Source organism: Petaurus breviceps, unplaced genomic scaffold (assembly GCF_028583685.1).
Source record: "Petaurus breviceps papuanus isolate PSGF00001 unplaced genomic scaffold, PetGlider_PUasm1.0 90804, whole genome shotgun sequence".
NCBI lineage: Eukaryota > Metazoa > Chordata > Mammalia > Diprotodontia > Petauridae > Petaurus > Petaurus breviceps.
The window spans coordinates 7,471,571-7,495,246 of NW_027187348.1; the positions used below are offsets into that span (position 1 = coordinate 7,471,571).

At 38.1% G+C, this 23,676-nt stretch overlaps 1 protein-coding gene across 5 annotated transcripts in view; it reads right to left on the reverse strand.

The window, feature by feature from the left end:
* Positions 1-23,676, reverse strand: part of SPATS2L (spermatogenesis associated serine rich 2 like) — a 254,703-nt gene that overhangs the window by 43,930 nt on the left and 187,097 nt on the right. For all 5 annotated transcript variants that reach the window (XM_069070110.1, XM_069070111.1, XM_069070114.1 and 2 more), the window contains 2 exons: positions 8,361-8,567; positions 6,454-6,589 (listed from right to left, as the gene is read on the reverse strand). In XM_069070110.1, coding sequence (XP_068926211.1) covers positions 6,454-6,589; positions 8,361-8,567 — 343 coding nt within the window. The remainder of the gene's footprint in view (positions 1-6,453; positions 6,590-8,360; positions 8,568-23,676) is intronic.

A 23,676-nucleotide genomic window follows, 5' to 3' on the forward strand; every position in this document is an offset into this window, starting at 1 on the left:
TGAAAAACCCAGATGTGGAAACCCAGATGTTGACTGGGTATGGATGGGTTGGACAGTTTGGAAATCTGTCTACTTGATCTGTTTCTGTCTTGATAATTCTGCCTGTTGAAGTTCGGGGTGCTGACCTTTTTGCCCTGAACAAGGTAAACGATATATGTCTGACTGATTAAAGTAAGCTTGTTAACCCATTTTGAGTTGCTTTCCTTTATCAAAGCAGATCCAAGAACCTGTATGGGCAGCCACCCTGGGGACGCCGGGGTGCTTGCTGCTACACCAAGGTCACACAGCTAGTTTTTTTGTGTTAAGTGTCTGAGGCTAAATTTGAACTCAGGTCCTCCTGACTCCAGGGCTGGTGCTCTATTCACTGTGCCACCTAGCCATCCCCAAGAATAGGTTTCTTAATGGGCATATAAAGAGCCAAAGGGGGAAGGTAGATTGCACAGTTGATAGAGCACCAGTCCTGAAGCCAGGAGGACTTGAGTTCAAATCCAGCCTCAGATACTAGACACTTTCTAGCTGTGTGACTCTGGGCAAGTCACTTAACCTTGATTACTACAAACACCCCACCCCAGCATTCTATTTCATATAATATTTTTTCCTCTCTCTTGTACTTATCATGTATGATTTTGTATTATAGCTACATATAGACTAAAAGTTCCATGACGGCAGAAATCAAGTCTCAATCTAAGCTTTTATTCCGCAGGAACAAAGGATAGTACTTTCTAAACAGCAGGTGCACAACAAATGTTTGTTGTATTGAGGTCTTGAACGATAACACAGGCATTCAGGGATGAAAGAGGCCTAAGATTATCTAAGTCAAGCTTCTCATTTTACAAATGAAGAAACTGAGTCCTACAGAAGTAGAGAAACTTTTCTAGAGTCAGAGTGAATTGGTGGCAGATATAAGACTAGGAGCCACAATTCCTAACTTCCAATCAAATCCTCTTTCTACCACTTTATAAAAATATAGCAAAAAAAATTAATAAAAAAAATAAAAAAACAGCACATGGATATTGAATAAAGATGAAAGGTAAACTACCTGAGGCCAGGGAGTGTGCTATTTTTGTCTTTACCCCTCAGTGCCTAGCACAGAATCTAGTACTTATCAGACGCCTAACAAATCAGGTGAATTGAAATGAGTTGTTGTAATAGCCTGACGGTTACAAATACATTCCATTCTTACAGTAGTGTGCAGAACTTCTCCTTAACTTGTCACATAATTTTTCCATTAATAGAAAGCCTCTTTCTTCAAGGTCATCAATCTGGTATGTTTCCAAAAGCACCCAAATTCCTAAAATGTATACTTTCTCCTCTAGGAAAGTAACAGGGAGTATTTATATGATATCACTATATCTTATCTATTAGTTTATATGGAATGGATTAAGGGAGGCTTTTTTTTTCCATTTGGCATAAATATTTGAAAGGTTTCTTTAAAACTATTTTAATGGGCTCTTTTTATATGTCACAGCAAGCAGATCACTGGACTTGGGATACAGGAATTCCTGAGTTCAACTCTCACCATAGATACTTATTAGCTGTATGTTCCTAGACAAGACTTAACCTCTTTTAGCCTCAGTTTCCTCATCTATAAAATGGAGATAGTAACTTACCACCCAGGGTTGTTGTGAGGATCAAATGGAATAATATATGTAACATGCTTTGCAAACCTTAAAGTGCCATATAAATACTAGTTAATATATGTACTTATTTTTGGATGAGGTTAGTTAATGGTTAAATTAGAAAAAAAAAGGACCATGTTTATTTCCTAATAACAGAACACAGCATATATTCGACCTTTTTTTAATTTTTCCCCAAATGAGGACAAAGTACCCCTTTGCCAAGTAGATGACTTTTTTGTTGTTAACAGCAGGACTGCTGTGCAGAGCTCATTTAGAAGTTATATTTCCTCTCCATTAAAAATATGCTGTGATTTACAGACAAAGCAATAAAGCCACAGCTTCTTTGGGTAGCTGCCTCTTCTGACTCTATGCTTTCAGCCACTAAGGACTGAAAAAACACTCAAAGAATCTGCTATAAATCTCAAGGTATCATGACACATGTGGTGTCCATGTTGTGTTCTGCAAGGGAAGGAAGGTACTCCCAGGAGTCAGGTGAAGTAGAGGGACCCAAGGTCACCACTGAACAGCTACTCACGAGTAGAGAATTCAGGAGGAAGAACAGAATGGGATCTGGTTTGACACAAGGACTTCAAAGTGAAAGCCCAAAGGCCTCCAAGCAACATTTGTAATGGGAATGGGAATCTGAAGATCTTTCCTGCTTTGAAGATCTTCCCTGACCCCTAAAAGACTGAATGTAATCACATGGAGCCTGTGGTGGGAGGACCTTGCTGAAGGGTGGGGCAGAACCCACAGGAAGCTGGGAGTCAGAGCAGGTAGAGGTGGAGGGAGGACCCAGGCAGACAAGTTAGGCTTGTGAGTAAATGTTTGTGGGAAGGCTAAAGGATGGTGTGGCTCTCTGCTATGATGTAGTGTATTAACTTCTATGTTGCTATGATAGATTCGATTTCCTGGTGCTGAGATTTGGTTTTCTGGTGTCTGAATAAATGTTTTTGCTTTTGTCTTATATATGGAGAGTCTGTTATATTTTGTTCTTAAGCACTATGCCAGCATATTTACAGTCACTGATAGTGCTGTGAATATTGCATTGGTGCTACACCATCATAACAAAGGTAGGGAAGAGTTAGTCCTGGAAGAGTGGATAGCTGAGCTATTCATTATGCAAATTTAGTTCTAATCCCAGATTTCAACTTCTAAACTATGTGATCTTGAGGAAGATACTTCATATTTCTGGGTCTTGGCCTTACAATAGACTCAGAGTATGCAGCATTGGACCTCAGCTCTTCCATTTAATAGCTATGTGACTCTGGCCTTGGGTTAATGTCGATTAACCTTTCTGAGCTGTTTCCTCACCTTAAAATGGGAAGATGATAGTTACATTGTACTACCTACTTCTCAGGACTATTGGGGATTAAATGGGAATTTAATGTATTTAAAGAACTTTGTGAGTATTAAGCACTTTGTAAATGTGAGATATTATTATGTTAGTAATAGTGAAATAAAGGCATTTAACTCTCATTGGACTATAATCCAATCCCATTTAGTGTTAAAATTCTTTAATTTTCTACATAATATTCCTTTCTCTGAATAGCTGAATAATTCTAGAAGAAAACAGGGTTAGAAGTTGTATTGTTTTATTTTTCAGCCACTCTCCATCAGTTTAGAGAGATTATACTGATAATAACAAGAATAATGGAAATACATCTCTATCTAGATTTTTCAAAATTGTTGATCACATGCTGTCAAACACATTCTTGAGTTGTGTTTGGGGCCAGTAAGAAGCCTGTTTTCTTCATCTGACAGTAATGGCATGATTCTAGGGAAAATGTACTGGCTCTGGAGTCAGCTGAGCCCAGATTCAAATCTTGCCTCTGATACCTCCAACTAGTAGGACCTTGGGTGAGTCACTGACAACTTCTTTGAGCCTCAGTGGAGTCTTATTTTAACCTATAAAATGAATGAGCTGGATTAGATGCTTCTGAGTTCCCTTTCTGCTCTTGATCTATGATTCCAGTAACAATCACTGGTGGACAACTCTTTTTTTTTTAATAGATACTATTATTGTTCCTGTTTTTTTTTGGGGGGGGGCAATTGGGGTGAAGTGACTTACCCAAGGTCACATGGCTAGTTTTTTTGTGTGTGTGTGTTAAGTATCTGAGGCCGGATTTGAACTTAGGTCCTCCTGACTCCAGGACTGGTGCTCTATTCACTGTGCTACCCAGCCGCCCCTGGTGGACAACTCTTCAGAGAAGATTATAGACAACAGAAAAGCTAATCTATAGAAAAAACTTTGTAAGGTGGGTAGAGAGTAGTGCAAGAAGCCCCTTACCTCCATGGGCCTGTTCTACACTGAATCTTTCCTAATTCAGTATGTTGTGTTCTCTTCTATATCTTTACTTTCTATGAAATGAAACAGTTGCTTTTAGGGGCTATCAGTTGTTGTTAGAATAATCCCGAATGGCATGTACCATTATTGTGGTTCATTAAGCAGAACAAACATTTATTAAGCATCAACTATGTGTAAAATATGTGCTAGTTTGGGGCTACAAAGATGAAAATGAAAACAATTCCTGTACTTGAGGCACTTAATTTTACTTCTGCTGTAAGAAGTGTAGTGCAATGCATGAAATGTATTGGATTACTTACTGCCCCATCACCAGAAGTGGTGATTTTTTTTCATTTTTTCATTTTTATGTCTTCTCTCTTATTATTTGGTGGGAAGAGGTAGTTTATTTTACACAAAATACCTCACACTCTTGCTTTAGAGAAAAATTTTTCTTTAAAATTTGGTACACATTAAGCTATTAAGGGGGGAGAGAGGGATAGAATTTGGAACTCAAAACTTAAAAAAAAGTTTTAAAAACTGTTTTAACATGTAATTGGGGAAAATTTCAAAGGTATGTGCACACACACACACACACACACGTTGAATTAGGACCTGGGCAGAGTTCAAGTTAGCTGTTCAAACTCCAGAGGCAGGTGTGTCAATGACTGAGTATTAGCTGATATGTAGTGAACATGAATTTTATCTTAAAACTGGAAAAGAACATAGAGATCATATCTTCCTCCTTCCTTATTTTAGAAATGAGGAAACTAGTGCCTAGAATAGAGACTGATTTTAAGTGACTTTTATTTAAGTCACTTTAATTGACTTTATGAGTCACACATGTTACCTAAGTAGTAGAACCAGGATATGAAGAACCCACATTCTCTGGGTCCACCAAATCTCTTTCTGCTCTGAAGCTTGGTACTGCAGTAGATAAAGTCCTAGGCCAGAAGCCAGGAAGACCAGTTTAAATCTTGCCTCGGTCACTTATTAGCTGTGTAACTCAGGGTAAGTTACTTAACGTCCATGTGCCTCAGTGTCCTCATTTGTAAAATGAGGATAATAATAGCACCTACCTCCCAGGATTATTGTGAGGATCAAATGAGATTATAATTGCAAAGCATTTAGCAATATATCTGGCACACAGTAAGTACCACATAAACATTCGCACTTATTATTATTATTATTATTACTACTTAACCTCTCACAGCCTCAGTTTCCTCATCTGTAAATTGAGAATAATACAAGAACCTGTCTCACAGGACTGATGTAATATGTGTAGAGTGGTTTGCCATCCTTCAAGGGTTATATAAACGGTAGCTGTTATCCTCATAGCTGTTCTTCTAGTCATACCACATTGCCTCTTTTCGGATCTAAATCAGTCTTCAAAATTGCTGCGTGTGAAGCAGACAAAACTCAATGGCTGAACCAGATTAAAATGTCGTTAAGAAATGTTTCACAAAACAAATTAATATACTGTAGAACATATTAACAGAAAATGTTAATTTGTGGTTTTCTAAGTTTATATGTATTCTGTAAAAATCCGTTTCCATTTGAGTCTGAGGTCCACTGATCTAAAGCTTTCTCTGCAGGAAGGACCTCCGAAGGCTTCCCCACCCTGAGGGGACTCTGTAGCACAGTGGATAGAGCACAGGCCTTGCAGGCAGAAAGACCTGAGTTCAAAACTGACCTTAGACACTTACCAGCTGTGTGATTCCTGTGTGATCCCGAGACCCCTTTGTCTCGGTTTCCTCAACTATAAAATGAAGATTAAGACAACAACAATAACAACAAACCAGCACATACCTCACAGGCTTGTTCTGAGGATCAAATGATAAAATGTTTGGAAAAGCACTTAGCATAGGGCCTGGCACTCAGTAGGTCCTATCTAAATGCTTATTTCCTTCCTCAACAGAAGAAGCATCCAGTTATCTCTCTTACCAGAGAAATATCTTGTTATCAATTGTACTTTGGCCTCTAATCATAATAGACTTTTCAATCTAGGCTTTGGCATTCATAGATTCAAAGGGATTTAAGGAAAGCCGAGATATTGCTAAATTCATTCCATTTAAAAGGACTAACCCTAAGTCACCTCAAGGCAGTATTTGCTGATTCTGTTCTTAGAGGCTGCCAAAGAAAGGAATTTCAGGACCTTACCTAAGTTTGTTACAAGAGGTCATTTCCTTATCTCAGATTGATATGGCTAGAAAAAAATTTTCCTTTTGATAGAATTCATGGTATTAAGGTTCCATGGATTGTTCAAAAATATCTCATCTATTTGTAGAATGTTTTGTTCCATATCATTTGTATTCTTTTGTGCCAGCTTCTAAACTTCAAAGTATTATGCGTATTAAGTTGCCTTTCATTGAAATGTACTCTATTCCTTTTTCTTCCCAGATCTACTCTTTAGCCTTGCTTAAAAGGTCGACTGGTAACTTGTTTCTCTGTGATTTTTATGGATTAAAAAAAAAAGGTTTCCCCTCTGATGCTGGTACCTGCAGGAGTGCCCCACCTGCCATCAGTTTCTAGCTCCCGGGACGAATGGCTTACCAGCTGTGTAACTCCGCAAATGCAGCTTTGATCTTTTTCACTGAATTATCCACTTCCTCCTTGATCATTACTCGATATCTGGTCAGGGACACAGTGCAGCGCTGCAAGTCCTTCACTGATTTCTCGATATTGGGACCTAGAATTGTAATTGTCAAGGAAGAGAAAAAATGGTCAAAGGGACTGGAGAATCTTTTCATTTGTGAAGGCACAAGTTTCCAAATGGAGTGTTGACTCCTGTTTTATAGGACAAAAAAGAAAGCAAAGGTCCTATCTTTGTTGCATGTTAGAAGCACAGGCAAAACTTCTCATTAAATGAATTAATAAGTTCGGCAGAGGAGACAGTGATTCCAGGGTAATTGGGTTTCTTGGGGGTCCTCAGTAGAAAAAGATGGGGATGATGCCAATATCTCACTAGTAATCTTTTCTGACAGGGCCATTCTGGACTACTCAACCCATGTGCTCTGTCATAAACATGGTTTCTGCAGTATCTACAAGGAGGCTCTGGGTAGTAGAACTCTTATAGAAGAAAGAATATATAAGAAACCCTTATAGAAGAAAATGACTCAGAGGCTGGGAGAGGCCTAAATGAGGCAAAGGTGGCATGAAGCATGGACAAGAGGTCCTTCCACTCAGGATTCTATTGTACTCAGAGCTAGGCAGCATGTAATTATAGAAACAACATTCAATCCAGGTCTGTTTGAGCTAATCTTGCCCCATTTCCTGAAACTGTCATCAGGGTTTTGTAGATTTCCCAGAAATAAATAGGCAAACTGTTCTCATCTCAATAAGGGCATATTTGTTACATGTGTGCATATACACTCACACACACAAATACCTTTGCAAAAACTGAGAAAGTATATCAAACTGGAATCACAGAAAATAGATACTGTTGAATGGGACTGAGAAAAGAGAACACTTTAAGTCTTCTGGTAATCAGAAAGGAAATGATATACCTATTCCTTCTCCCACCCCTTCCTAGTTCTATTCGTTGAATATTTATTAAGTGCGGACTATGACAGACACTGTGCTAGGCACAAAATGAAAAGTAGACCCTACCCTCAGGGAGTTTACTTTTTATGGGGGAGGGGAGAGGGGACAACAAAGGACAGAGATGAGTAACAGAAAATTATGTAGAAAGTAACAATGATGTAACCTTTTATTTGGGGATTGGGGTAGGTTAGTGCTAATTACTATTAGGATCAGAAATATAGGAATTTTCACTTTATCTGCGCCTTGAATGGAGCCAGGGATTCCAAGTGGCAGAGGTGAAGGGGCAGATCATTCTAGGTATAGGGATGCTCTCTAAAATCCTCTCCCCCTTTGAGGTTTAAGATTTTGTAAGCCTCTTCCTTTTTGAACAGTCATGCTTATACACACAAACAACATATTTTAATATTATTATAATATTATGTAGTGTGTTACCCACAATCCCTATTTTTTTAAGTAGGTAGCATAGAATTAAACATAAAGGGATTAAAATGCTTTCTGATGTAGATATAACAGTATATCTAAAGTAAGGATTAGTTTCATTCTAAATTTTTTAGACTTACTGTTTTAAAATATATGCTTTATAGGCTAATTAGGCAAGAAAATCTTATGGTAAAATACTATATAAAACTGGTCATTTATGCTTATGAAAAAAGTGGCCATAGGGCTGGCTAAATGGGGAGAAGACTTGGTCTACTCAGGTGTACAAAACTGTTAGATGGATAAGGAAGAAAGAACACCTGCTATTTATGAACATTTACTGTAGAAAGAAATACAACTACATCCTACTTCTTTTTTCATTAAAAGGCATTAAGTCTCTTCTATATATACAATGGTGCTGATGCAAAGGACTATAATCTCACCACTTTACTGGACACATAAAACATACTGAATTGCTTGCAGGAAAGAAATCACTTTACCTCTCTTTTTCAGCAAATCATCTGCTGTTACTACTTCAGGATGAGGTGCAGGGGCACATGACTTAACAATAGGTGTTTTTGACTTCGGTCTGCTCGTGTTACAGTACTGCTGGGCTGAAGCTTGCAGAACATCTGACTTCTCTGTTGTGGGCACAGGTTTTGGGTTCACATCTAGAGATAGCCTCTGTCTCTGCAGCCTGCTGCCTTCTGTAAGGAAATATCAAATACTAATTGTAAAGTGATAAGCTAAGAATGTTGCCAATATTGAGATGAAGATGCAAGATTGCTTTTGTTTAAGTGTTGGCAATGATACCTGTTATTGCAAAAGGCAAAGGAACAGAATCCCCAGAAAATAGCTACCAAATGATAGTCATTAACTAAGTCATTATTTGAACAGATTTTTTTTCCTCCAAATAAGTAAAGGTCTAAGAAGTTTTAAGCAGAATTTCAAGATGATGCTTTCTAAAACATTACTGACTTCTCAAAGTACCAAGTTCATGATCATCATCCATGATCTCCAGCATGTCCAAAACTGAATTCTTTATATTCCTCTTACTTCTCCAATATACTCATTCTAAAATTCCTATTTCTGTTTTTTTTTTTCCTTTTTGGAGGGCAATTGGGGTTAAGTGACTTGCCCAAGGTTACACTGCTAGTTTTTGTGTTAAGTGTCTGAGGCCAGATTTGAACTCAGGTCCTTCTGACTCCAGGGCTAGTGCTCTATTCACTGCACAACCTAGCCTCCCCTATTTGTTTTTTTTTAAATAAATGTATTCTTTATCAATGAATTATTTTCTTTATTATTATTACTTTAATAATATTATTTTATATTATTTTAATATTATTATTATTTTCTTTCCCTCCTTTCTCCCATTCCCCACTAGAAAAAAACAAAACAAAACCTTTGTAAGAAATCTAGTTAAGCAAAACAAATTGCTGCAATGACCATATCCAAAACATATTTATCTCAATCTCTACCTTAAGTCAATCACTTGTCTGTCAGGAGGTAGATAGCACGTTTCATCAAGTATCCTCTGGAATGGTGATTACCTTTGTCAGAATTCTTAAGTCATTTAAACTTACTTGTCTTTACAATGTTGTTATGTAAATTATTCTACTGATGTGGTAACACTTCATGCAAACTTTTCCATATTTTTCCAAATCTCTGTTTCTCTTGATGTTCTCTATATTGTCTCAATCACCCATGCTGGAAACCTCAGGATCATCTTTCATTTTTTCTCTCCTTCACCCCTCTTCATCCAATCTAATCTTACCATGTCCTACTGATTGCTCCATACCTCCATAGAGCTTTTGAATCTACTTTGTCATCTGGATTCTTGTTACTACCTTCCTGATTTACGCCATCACTACTTGTCTCCTGACAGTATTATTATGAAGCCCTTCTGAACGGCCTCTAGATCCTCCCCCACCTCTGTCAAAGCCATTTCCCTGAAAGATGATCACATTTCAAGAATTTCAAGAGACTTACCATTAACTGCAGAAGAAAATAACAGTAATTTAGCTGGCATTCATTCAATCAATCAATCAAAAAGCATTTATTAAGAAGCCATTAGGTACCAGACACTGGGGAGCTATAAAATAAAAAACAAAAGTCCTTGCTCTCCTGGAGCTTACATTCTATTGAAAGAAACAGTGTATAAATACTGGGATTTTTTTGGACCAGCTAAGAACTCATTGCAGTAGAGAACAGCTTTTAAGGAAATTCTCCGTACCAATACTGATCAGTGCCTCCACAGAAATTTAAGTTCTTATGGTGTTTCTGTGAAACTGAAAAGTGAAATGACTTTTGAGTGTCACACTAATCTGTAAGTGTCAGAAACAAGTCTTGAACCCTAGGTCTTCTGACTTTAGAGACCAGCTCATGATCTGCTGTGCTACCTGCCTCTCATTTCCATATTAGTAAATGCAAAATATATAAGGAAACACAAGATAAATTTTGTGTTTGTTGCTTATCCTTCATTTTCAGAGAGGACCAATGACATCACGGGGTCATGTTTGACTTGAGTTTATCAATGTGAGTTGAATTTAAGTGAAGCAGAGTGGAACAAAGTCATCAACCTCACTCTTTCTTCCAGTCATCCAAGTCCAAGGGCAGGATAAAAGTGAAGATGATGGGCGATAGCCTGGGATGCAGCAGATGACCCTGGCATCTTTGTGTCTGACCAAGCTCTAAGAGCTCCACAGGGGCTTCATCAGCTGCCTTCATGGCGGCTGAAACAAGTTGTTCTCATCTGCCAATTTCCCCATGGCAAGTCTTCATATGCTTGGGGTGACACCCCCCCCCCCCCCAATCACCTACTGGTGTGAGGCTTGCTGGTTACCCTTAACCGAGGTAATTTTAGTGGGGGAGGGTGTCACCACTAACTCCAGGAGAATCAGGAAAAAGCTTCACAAAGGAGATAGCGCCAAAGCTGAGCTTTGAAGGAAATTAGGGATTCTGGGAAGTGGAGGTGAGAAGAAGAAGGAGGTATCTTCTAGGTAAGGCTGACAAACAGCATGGCAAGGAAGGGAGGGTGAATGCAGTGGGGCTGTGAGGAACAGCAAGTGAGTCCATTCAGCTCAAAAAGGAGAATAATATATGTCTAGAAAGGTAGGTTGGAGCCAGATACTGAAAGGCTTTAGAAGCCAAAGAGAGGAGTTTATACTTTATTTGAGCACTGAAGTGTATTTAAGAAGATTATATGGCTGCAAACTACCTGGATAACCTTACTTTATACTACTTCCCTTTCTGCGCACCACATTCCACCCTCGTAGGCCTCTTAGCTACTCCCTGATTTTGTCTTGCCTTCACACAGGTCTTACTCCAGGTGTGCAACTGCCTTCTTTCTCATCTCTACATTTGTTTTTCCTTCAAGGTCTGGCTCAGATATCACTGCTTTCACACAAAGATGACCCTGACCCTACTACTGTTGCTGTTGTTCAGTTGTTTTTCAGTCACGTTTGACTCTTCATGTCAAAGATACTGGAGTGATTTTCCATTTCCTTTTCCAACTCATTTTACAGATGAGGAATAGAAGCAAACAGAGTTAAGTGACTTGCCCAGGGTCACACAGCTAGCTAGGAAGTGTCTGAGGCTGGATTTGAATGCAGAAAGATGAGCTGTCCCGATTCTAAGACCAGTGCTCTATCTATTGTGTCACCCAGCTTCCTAGTGGATCCTATTAGCTAGAGATAATTTTTCCCACTCCAAATGCCTCATGCTTCTTTGGCCTCATCAATCAATTAATCAATCAATCAACTAGTATTTATTACTATGTATTTGGCACGGTGGTAGGCCCTGCCACTACAAAGACAAAGAATGGAATGGTTCCTGACCTCTAGGAGGCTGTTCTCCTCTTCATTCACCTTATTCTGCCTTATACTATACTTACCCTGCCTCTGACAGTTACCAGACCTTAGGCCAGGCACTGATTCTCTGAGTCTGTTAATTAAACGACTTGGTCGTTGAGATGAAGTAATATATGCATACACACATACATGCATACGTATATGCAGACTCAAACAACGTATACATATTATATATGTATGTGTGTATATATGTATATATATGGAATTTGATTGCATACCTTATGCTCCTACTACACAGTAAGCTTCATGTGGGCAAAAACTGTAACTTTTTTTATCATCTTTTTAATTACCAGATTTCAGTAAAATGTTTTGTGCAAAGTAGAAGACTAATAAAGTTTATCAAATTTTAATTTAGAATTTTTATTCTGCTTTTCTTTTTTAATAAATAAAGGAGAATAAAGGGGAAAGAAAAAAAATAAAACTGCCAAATGAAATAGTTTTTTTCTCTGTGGTTAATAAAGACCTAATTCTTGTGACTTAATCATTCTCTCTAATTTTCCTGTAATTTGTGCATTTGTGATTCACCTAGGTGGTGCAGTAGATGGCAAGCTGGGCCTGGAGACAGGAAGATGTGACTTTAAATGAAACTTGCCCCAGACATCTATTAGCTGTGTCCCAGGTAAGTAAGTCACTTAACCTCTGCCTGCTTGTTTTCTCATCTATAAAATACTGATAATAACAATACCTACCTCCCAGAGTAGTTGTGAGGAAAAAACGAAAGAATATTTGTAAAGTGTTTTGTAAACCATAAATGTATATGTATAAATCAAATTCTCTTTGGAGAGTGAGAGAGAGAGGGACAGAGAGAGAGAGAGAGAGAGAGAGAGAGAGAGAGAGAGAGAGAGAGAGAGTGTGTGTGTGTGTGTGTGTGTGTGATATTAACAATTATAATGGGGTGGCTAGGTGGTGCAGTGAACAGAGTCAGGAAAACCTGAGTTCAAATTCGGCCTCAGACACTTAACACTTACTAGCCGTGTGACCTTGGGCAAGTCACAACCCCAATTGCCCTGCCTTCCAAAAAGCAAAAAAAAAACCTCAAAACCCAAACCCAATTATATTTTGTGTCTATTGACTCTTTTGGATAGGCTTATTGGAATGAAAGCTCCCAAAGGCAGGGACTGTCATTTCCCACCTTTGTACATTGTAAGGTGCTGGACATCTAATACACATGCTTACTTAAATGCTTGCTGGATTGAATCATATTAGTACTGAGGTGCATTAAATGGGTACCTCAGAGGCCTGAATTACTATCTCTCACAAAACCTCAGACAGGCCTAGCCTATTTTTTTGTCAGAAAAGTGGTTATGAGTTGTGGAACTGGTTTTTGTTGAGAGGCAGAACTACCTGGAGCTGGTATAATTCTATTACCCCTCCCACTTCTATTTCCTCCTTATAACTGGTGGACTCCTCTCTCAACTGACACTGACAAAGGAGGGACTGTTACACTAAAAAAAAAAAGAAACTCCAAGCAATTAAAGCTGTACTTAAGGGATAATTAATCACATCCTGAAAATAATCTGGGCGATAAAGTATCAACAGCGAAACTGATATATTTCCATAAAGAGGAGAAATGAATGTCTTGTGCCCTTTAACCCTGGACAAAAGGAAACAAGGGGGAGGGATACCTAGTTCCTGGCATCTAAGTCTTGGGCGGTAGTTCCAGTATACCACTGAATCCCAGTGTCACTTTTGGCAAATTCCTTGACCTCTCTGGGCTTGTTTTTTCTTTTTCCTTTCTTTCTCCTTTCTGTCTCTCTCTCTTTCTCCCTCCCTCCCTCCCTCCCTCCCTTCCTTCCTTCCTTCCTTTCTGAAGTGCCCATCAGAAATTATACACCAAAGCCCCTTAAACCTGCCAGAAGGGCCCCTACCAGGGTCCCTGGAAATCACCTATAGGCCACAATAGTGAAGGAACTTTTCACCTGTGTTGCTAGAAAACCTGGCCCAGATACAGGTTTGTTTTAGTTTAAGGCTTCACTAGAAACAGCACTAACAGTGGCTTCACTAGAAACGGCATTACCCCCACCTTGAAACCACACTTTGTTGTTAGCAACACTCTGTCTATATAAGTTTGCTCTGCAAAGGGCTCGGGGGCTGTCTTCCCTACTGGGGAGACAGTCACCGCGGTTAATAAACACTTCTCTCAAATTATAATTGGCTTTGCTGTCATGTCCATTATATTTGTCCATTTCATTTCTTTCTTTCTTTCTTTCCCCTCCCTCCCTCCTTTTCCTCCCTCTCCTCCCCCCCCCCCCCCTCCCCCCCCCCCCCCCCTCCCCCCCCCCCCCCCCCTATCCCTCCCTCCTTCCTTCCTTCCTTCCTTCCTTCCTTCCTTCCTTCCTTCCTTCCTTCCTTCCTTCCTTCCTTCCTTCCTTCGTTTTTTTTTTTGTGTGTAAAATAGAGATGATAAAACTTGCTTTGCCAAGCTAACAGACTTGTTTTAAGCATGAAATGACAATGATTCTAGAATGGAATTTCAGAGCTATAAGGGTCCTTAGAAATCATTTAATAAAGGGTTTCCCAAACTAATATGTCCACCGAACATTTTTGGTCTTGAACCACATTGGGACACACCATACATGCTGATCTGGGAAATCTGGGGAACATAGCATGTCCCTGGGATTTAGGGAAATTTGGGACCAGAATAGGAACATGAATATAAGGCAGCTAGATGGGCACAGTGGCTAGAGCACTAGACCTGGAATTAAGAAGACCTAAGTTCAAATCAAACCTCAGATGCTTACTAGCTATGTGACCCTGGGCAAGTCACTTAACCTCTGTGTGCCTCAGTTTCTGTTTGCCCAGTCGTGAGGAAGAAAAAATAAAGTGTTTAGCATAATGCCTGGAATATCATAGGCATGTATATAAAGGCTAGTTGTTATTATATTATCATATAGATGCTATACATAATATTTTTGATACATAATTTTATGTTGACTAATTCAGAAGAGAAGCTACTATGAACATCAACATTTTCTCAGAGAACTTGTAACTGTATTACATAGAACACTTGGATTATACAAATTTAGTTTGAGAAATACTGATCCAGACTAAGACCCTCCCAGTACAGATGAACAAGCTTAGCATATGAATTAATGACGCTAAAAACCACAATGCAGTAGACAAACATTCTTTCTCTTCTTCCTTTCTATTAATATTGTAGCAAGTGCAAGAAACTCAGGAAAACATTAGTCTAATTGTACATTATGAAAGACACAAAGTGTATTTCAAGCAATATTTTCTACTAGGATTTCCCGAAAGCCACATTTAGCTGAAGGGCTATAAATGAATTTGTTCACTAATTTCCATATTGCTAATAATAATTAACTATTTTTTGTTGTTGTTGCTATCAGTAACATTGCAAGTTATTCATTTTCTAGTCCCCTTTTCTTCAATTAATCTTCAACTAACATTTATGAGAAATAAGGTATTGTAGTAGAAGGAGTCAGAAGCTTCGATTTCCTCATTTATAAAACTGGGATAATAACAATTTCACTCTTTACATTACTGGGCTGTTGTCAGGAAAGAACATTTCAAACTATAATATGCCTTTTAATCATGGGCATTATGTGAACTATTATTCCCTTAGTATTTACTATGGACAAGGTATTATTTTCTTTTACTACTAAATGGACCCTAGAACTAAGTAACAGAAGCTCTGAGTTATAAAGCAGTTCACCTCTTGCACTGACTCAGTATTAAATACACTGCCAACCATACTACCTTAAGTTTATTATCTACAAAAATAAGTAAAAATTACCCCATGGAAGATTTGAGATGTGTAGAGTGATAAATATAAAAACTCCTTTCATAACAAAATCACATAAGAAGTTGGCTTGAAACATTAATCCTGAGGTCTTAAGTAGTTTAGGTCATTTTATTCTATAAAACTACTTTGGATATTTATGTAGATTTCATAGGTATCTATCCTAAGTTAAACATAAAGGAAAGAAAGACAGAAAATTAAGCAGGCCTTTAAAGTAAATTTTAAATTAAAGTTGGAAAAAATTAAGGATAATTCTTACATTTACATCATTAAGAGGCATTCTGTTTTAAGCAGTATAATAATTCTGGATTAATTTAGGAGTCAAAGAGGGCAGCTAGGTGCCAGACCTGGAGACAAAAGGTTCATCTTTGTGAGTTCAAATCTGGTCTTGTCCATTCACTTTCTAGCTATGTGACCTGAGCAAGTCACTTACCCCTGTTTGCTTCAGTTTCTTCATCTGTAAAATGAGCTGGAGAAGGAAATGGCAAATTCCTCTAGTATCTTAGCCAAGAAAACCCCAAATGGAGTCACAAAGAACTGGACATGACTAAAACAACTAAATAAGGAGTCAAGGGACCTAGGTTCAAATCTTGCTTCTGATACTCTGTGACCTTGGGCATAGCACTTAACCTCCCTTGGTTTCATTTTCCTCATCTGTAAAATGAAAGGGTTAAACTGACCCTTCCAACTCTAAATCTATGATTCTATGACCTGTAAATCTTAAAGCCAGATACTCAGGCCATCCCTATATATTACTGTCCATTTGAAATATTTGCACACGTGAAAATAGAGGGATGGAGACTCCCTTTGCTCCAGGCTTACATTGCCATATACAGTAATGACCACAACATTCATGAGAGTAGTTTGGGTATGAAAATCCTATTGCCAAACCTCACACTTGACCAGTGGGATTATAAGTCTCCTCTTGGAGGGATCTGAATTTAATTCAAGTTAAATCCATCATTAAATTGCCTGGACATCAAAGAAAACAGAGCTTAAGCTTGAACTTCTTACTGTGTACCCTTTAAAACTTAATTAAGAGAAAATTACAGCACACAAAGAAATATTTGGTCAAGGGGCATGAATAATGTAAATAATCACCCTAAGCATGTATATGCTGTGACTGATCAAAGCAGTGACCCCTTGGCTGCAGGGCGAGAGCTACCAGGAGGGTTAAAATGTCTGCATTTGAATTTGCCATTCAGTGGCACCAGGTTCTTCTCTCTGTTCTGGTAGCAGATGAGATTCATTTTTTTTTTTTAAATGAGAGGCATTGTTAAAATCAGAACCCTAAAGAAAATTTGTTTCTTTTGAGCTTCAAAGAACAGCCATTTTATTTTTGGAAACTAGAAGCTTTAAATGACAACCTAATACACTAGCTAGCAGCTGTGGAATAAGAAAAGAAGTATCAGGATTTGAAAACTGCTTACATGTAAGATAATGCTAATTAGCATGGGGCGAGGGTGGGTGTTACCAGAGAATTAGGATGTGAACAAGCAGAAATATGAAGAGATTCCCTGGCAGTTTGTTTTTTCAGGTTTCTGAGGTTCACCAACAGTTGCCTCATTGTTAGTAAAAACTTTGAGAGTTGGAAAGTTTGAATGTCGAGAGTGCTACTGTATATATGTCTTACTTTAGAAATATCTTGTTTTGAACTAACTCAAACTGTAATATGCCATATAATCCTGGCGTGTTATGTACACTACTGTTCTCTTAATGCTTACTGTGGTCATGGTACTATTTCCTTTTCTGTCATACTATACCGACCCTAGAACTAAGTAGCAGAAGTTCTCAGTTGTAAAGATGTCCCTCTTTGGCACTGGAGAAAAACTACCCAATTCTTCTATCCCAGAACAACAAGAGAAAGAACTACTCAGTTACCACAGAATTGGGGACAGTGTTGATAACTCACTCCACTAATTACATAAAAATAGCATCTTAGGAGTTCTTCCTGGTCAGTCATCTGCCTTCAGCCTCTGTTAGAGGCCATCAATGCTCTCACTCACCAGAGGTACCCTCTGTAAGCTTCAAGGGAAAGGCCCTTGCTTGTGGAGATGAGTTATTGGAAGCATATTACAAGGGGATAGACCCGCACTGGAACTTTTAGGGGGTACTTCCCAAGCAAGGGATGCCGGGGTGGGTACTAGCTAGAACCTTTCTCTTCTCCTTTCCTCTTCAAAAAAAAGATGTAGCCAGGAAAACCCTGAGAAGTAAATGGAGAATGTGGTGGTTTCTTAAGTTTCTCTGTTATTTCTGATGTAGCAAAAAAATATTATCCAACTTCAGGCTGCTGACAGCAGCTTTCTTATGTTGAATCAGCAGAGGGAAGGAGGAGAAAGAAGGAAGATGTAACTTCTGTTATTGGTTTGCTGAGGCACAACATATTTCCCACTGAGATGAGGTGGGGCTGAGAGAAGGGGGGCAGCATTAACATCACCCTGTGACCCTGTCTCTGTATATTCCAATTAAGTGTAGGGTAGGACAAGGGGTTAGTGTGGTATGGCTCACCTGCAGATGTGATTGTATCTTCTTTAATATCTAACAAATACTTAAACAGAAATGGTGGCCTGATATGATATCGGTTCTTCTAATGCATTAGCTATCCTTCCCCCCTCCAGTTTTATGTCATAGGTATATTTGATAAGGATGCCATTCATCTCTTCATTCCTATCCTTGATAAAAATGCCAAACAGTATGGATGCCAAGCATAGATCCCTGGGATAATCTCCTGGAGACCATGTTCCAAACGGAATGCAAACTCTTTAATAACTTCTCCTTGAGTTCAGAATTCAACTTATTTGAAATCAATTTTTTTTTTAATATTTGTCCTACATCTCTCTATTTTCCCCACAAAAATAGCTTGTGACATTTGGGTTCTTTGATGTTTCTGGTTAAAATTCTTCTACATATCCTACAAGTACCACAACTAATTCTACCACCATTGACTTAAAGGTCTTTAATTTTAAATGCCATGGGAGTGATGATGACAGGAACTTGTAAGTGAATAGGAAGCTTGTCAATCAATGTTCATGCACTTTCATCCAGGTTTGATCCTTGAATCTGTGACTTCAGAGAAACATACAGAATACATTCAATGCCTTTTTACTTGCTTTTTTTCTCAAACTGAAGAACTGTAGAAGATGATTTTTTTTTAAAACACATTTCAGGAAAACAATCTTTCTTGGGAGAACTATGAATGTGCCCTATGGGTTTGTGTGAAAAATTATCAAACATATGTCTTTTCAAGTCCTTAACATTTGAAAATTTCCAAAGGTCTTTTTCTTTTCTGCTCCTAATTTCCTCCCCTTCCCCCTCAACTTTGTATATTTACATGTAGTTGAACTTTACTGAAGGAAGTTTTTATGTCTACAAACAAGTTATTCAAACCTAACTTAACAAGACTATGCCAACTACAGAGAAGTCCCGAAACTAATTTTCAGCTATTTATATGCTCACTTAAGATGGTGCCAGAGACTACTTTTGAAGATGTAATTTCAGAAAAGCACATCTGAGCAAAACATAGTATTATAAAGCTGCTCTATGTCAAATAAATAAATAAATGCATTTCTAAATGATGCACTGGTAAAGAAAACAGGATTTTGCACGGCATTGACTAGCAAAATTACTGGGTTATAATGTGTCTGCTTCTGAAATCCCAAATTTTCATATTACTCAAAGCACTCTTTCACTATTCACTTAGAAGAAGATAAAAATGCATGAGATTTTGACCACTCTGTGATACCTGGTATTATAAAAAGCTACCAATCTTCAAGCAACTGGTCTCAGGATTATTAAACATATAAAGTAAAAAAAAAATGTATAGGAAATGAAGGCTCAGCCAGTCCAAATCCATATAACTCAGTAAATAAGTTCTTCCCTCCTTGCCACTCCTAAAAACTATAAATGATTATATCACATATAATTTAGTTTAAGGTTTAGGAAAACTTGTTTGCAAAATGGTGGTTTACAACAACCTGTCGGAAAAAGCAGACATAACCATAAGTCTCTATAATAATATAAGATAGTAATATTATACATCAGGTCCAAAAGGATAACATAGTGATTCTTTCTATAGATATGGTCTAGACATTATGGGTCCCAGTAAAATATATATGAGAGCAGCAAGGTGGTATAGTGGATAGAGTGCCAAGAATGGGGTCTGAAAGACTCTTCTTCCTGAGTTCAAATCTGGCCTCAGACATTTACTAGCTGTGTGACCCTGAGCAAGTCACTTAACCCTGTTTGCCTCAGTTTCCTTATCTGTAAAATGAACTGGAGAAGGAAATGGTAAACCGCTCCAGTATCTTTGCCAAGAAAATCTCAAATGAGTCACAGAGAGTCAAACATGATTGAAAAATGACTGAACAACAACAAAGACTATATAAATTGAATACATGGGGCATGAAGAAACCTGCAAGTTATAATCTACACTCAACCATGAAAAAAACTCCTTGAATCAGAAAGGGTAGAAAGAATGCTACAGAGATTTGTAATCAATCACTTTACTCCTTATATAACCTTGGGCATATCTTTTAACATCTCTAGGTCCCAATTTCCTCATCTTTAAAATGGAGGGGTTGGCCTACATAATTTCTAAGGTCCCTTTCAGCTACAGAGCTACCGTCATATGAATAGGCTAGACCATTCAAGTTAAGTCATCTTTACCTTTAAGAAAATCATGGACAGAGAAAGCCACAGTCACTCCAAAGTGAAAAAAAAAATGTCTTTTTCAAGAGCATATGCTTCTTGAAGGCAGAGACAGAGCCATTCATCTCTACATCCTCATCACTGACTAGTACAATGCTTTACAGGACAAGGACTCCATATACTTCTGGAATTCTAGTAAAATTTGATTCACTTTCAGTTGGAGAATGAGAATTTAGCTCGATGACAATGTGCTACTTTAAATATGAAATGTAAACTTTACAGGAAAAATATCAACCTTTATGCTCCTTTAGAGACAGATCAAAATTGAAAGAAAGAATATGAAATGGAATCATGCATCAGTTAGTAAGCATGTTATGGTAGCTACTAATTGGGACAAATAAGACAAAGCCAGCTACCCCCCCCAAAAAAAAAACACCAAACCCAGACTTCTCTGGGTACTTTGAGAAAAATAAAGTTGGAGAGGAAGCCTTGTTTCCAGGTTAACACAGAGGTGCAGATATTGGGGTCCCACAATGCAAGGGATATACTAGTCAGTCTGATTTAGACCCAGGAAAAGAGAAGCAAGGGGAAGAATCTGTGTTTTCCTATTGGCCTTATCTGATTACTTTCTCTCTCTCTCTCTGTCATATATGCATATATGTGTGTCTATATATGTATGTATATATGTGTTTTGATGTTATTGCTTAACGTGTATAAAAGCTTTAACTTGAGTTAATATATATTCTGCACATATGTGTATATATACATATACATGTGTATATATTATAAATATATATAAAACTCAGAGTAAAATACCTTTTTTATACTGAAGATTAACTTTTATGTACTAAATAGTTTTGTGTACTAAGTATAAGTACAAATTTGAAGCAAACCTTCAAACTTCAAATCTTTCTGTTGACATATTCAATTGAATGCAATATGAAAAAATTAAGTCTCTAATTATAATAGCATTTATATGGTGCCTTAATACTTGCAAAGCACTTTACAGATATTTTCTCATATTACCCTCACAACATCCCTGGGAAGTAAGGGCTATTACTGACTATATTTTATAGTTTTGGAAACTGAGGCAGACAGAAGTTAAATAATTCACAAAGGATCATGTAACTAGTAATGTCTGAGATAGGATTTGAACTCAGATCTTAATGACTATAGGTCTAGCTGACAAGGGTGGGGAACTGCAGCCTCGAGGCCACATATGGCCCTCTAGGTTCTCAAGTGCAGTCCTTTGACTGAATCCAAACTTCAAAGAACAAATCCCTTTAATAAAAGGATTTGTTCTGTAAAACTTGGCCTCAGTCAAAAGGCTGCACTCAAGGACCTAGAAGGCCACATGTGACCTCAAGGCCGCAGGCTCCCCATCCTTGGATTCTGGCACTTTATTTATTTTGCCACCTGGAGACCTACTATGTACAGGATACGGGGCTAGGTACTAAGAATATGAAGACAAAAATCAAAGTCTATCCTCAAATATTCTGTCACAGGGGTGGCAAGGAGATACACACACATATATGTCCACACACACACATATATACATATATGTGCTATACATGTGTGTATACATACATACATATATACATATATACACACACACATAGTGCATACACATATATTAGGTAGGCAGTGCAGTGGATAGAGTACCAGACCTTAAGTCAGAAAGACTCATCTTGTGTTCAAATTTGGCCTCAAGACACTTACTAGCTGTGTGACCCCGGGCAAGTCACTTAACCCTGATTGCCTTAGTTCCCTCATCTATAAAATGAACTGTAAAAGGAAATGGCAAACCACGCCAGTATCTTTGCATAGGGTTACACACTAAGTTCGAAATAACTGAACAACAAATATGTGTGTGCATATATGTAGACATATGTACATACACACATACACATACATATATGTTTACACACATACATACCTAAATCTATACATATGCAAAGCATATACAAAGTAATTTCAAGACAAAGAGAAGTGGCTCTGAGCTGTGCTTTGTGGGGATCCATGGGATCTGAGTACATTTTAGATATGGCGACCTTGTAAGGAGGCAGATGCTGGGTTCAGGAAAAGAACTGCTAGGCCAATTTGACTGAACAGCCAGTGACTGAAAGGGGATTAAAATGAAATAAGACTGGAGAGGTAGGTGGGAACCAGATTATAGAGGGATTTAAATGTTCAGCTGAAGATTTTCTATTTTATCTGAGAGCTAATAGGAAGCCACTGAAGATTTTTTTGAGTCAGTGCCATAAACCTGTATTTTAGGAATGTCAATTTGGCAGCTTTGTGGAGGGATGTGTTTTCATTGTAATGCTGAATGACCATATAGGAAATTTTTTACCTTAAATGATGGAGGATTAAAAAAAAAAACCCAAAACCAAATCTTTTAATTCTGTTCTCTGCTTTTTTATAGGTATTTTTCATTTAGCAAGTAACACTAACACCCCTGAACCACCTGCACATCTCTTAAAGCTAGCTTAACTGGTTAAAGCTTTAGAAAAAAGGGAGATTCTGAATGTCAAAGTGTTATAAAAAGATAAAACACATGATTCACAGTCTGTTGCCCAAATGGGCTATCCAGAGCAAGTTTCCTTGAGCCTGTTTCATTACTAGCAAGTTTGATAAATGAACATCTGTGAACAGACTGAAGATTGCCTTTTAGTCATGTTGAAAATCCCCCCATCTGCATGGAACTTCATAAGGCTATTAAGTTTTATTTCCTTAGTTATTATTGGTGATTGCTAGTTATTATTAGTCATATAGTTTGTTTTTCATATTTTCAGGAACTAGGGTGCCCCCGTTTTTTCCTGTAACTGGTTTTTAGCAATCACCTACAAAACAAAACAAAACTGAATCAAACTCTGCAGAGAGCACATTGACGTAGGAGTCTGGTGACCTTGGTCTAATCCTGGCTCTGCCACTTACTAGCTATGTAACTTTAGACAAGTCACTTAATCGCTCTGGGCCTCATTTTCCTAACCCATACAATGAGAGAACATTAGACAGGGGTGGGGAACCTGTGCCCCGGAGGCCATGTGTGGCCTTCTAGGTCCGTGGGTGTGGCCTTTTGATTGTGTCCAAGTTTTTACACAACAAATTCTTTTATTAAGGGAATTTGTGCCATGAAGTTTGCATTCATTCAAAGGGCCGCACCTGAGAACCTAGAGGGCCATAAGTGTCCTCAAGATCCTAGGTTCCCCACTCCTGGACTAGACTGTGGGTCTCACCCAGCTCTACCAGTCAATGACTCCCTAATAGCAATGACTTAGCATGAGTGGAAAACTTTCTTGCTCGTTGTTTTTCCAGGATTCCTGCTGACTCATTTTCATTATGAAACCTATTGAAAATTTTATTAGCTCCCTTGTCAACCTACTTTCTTGAGGGGGTGGAGAAAGGATAGCACCTTTTCACCTTTCATTAGCTAGGATCAAATCTTTCTATTTAGAGTTACAATAAGCATAGCACTAATACTAAAGTAAATGAAATAGGTATTTTTTTTCTCCACTACAGAAACCCACGTAGCTT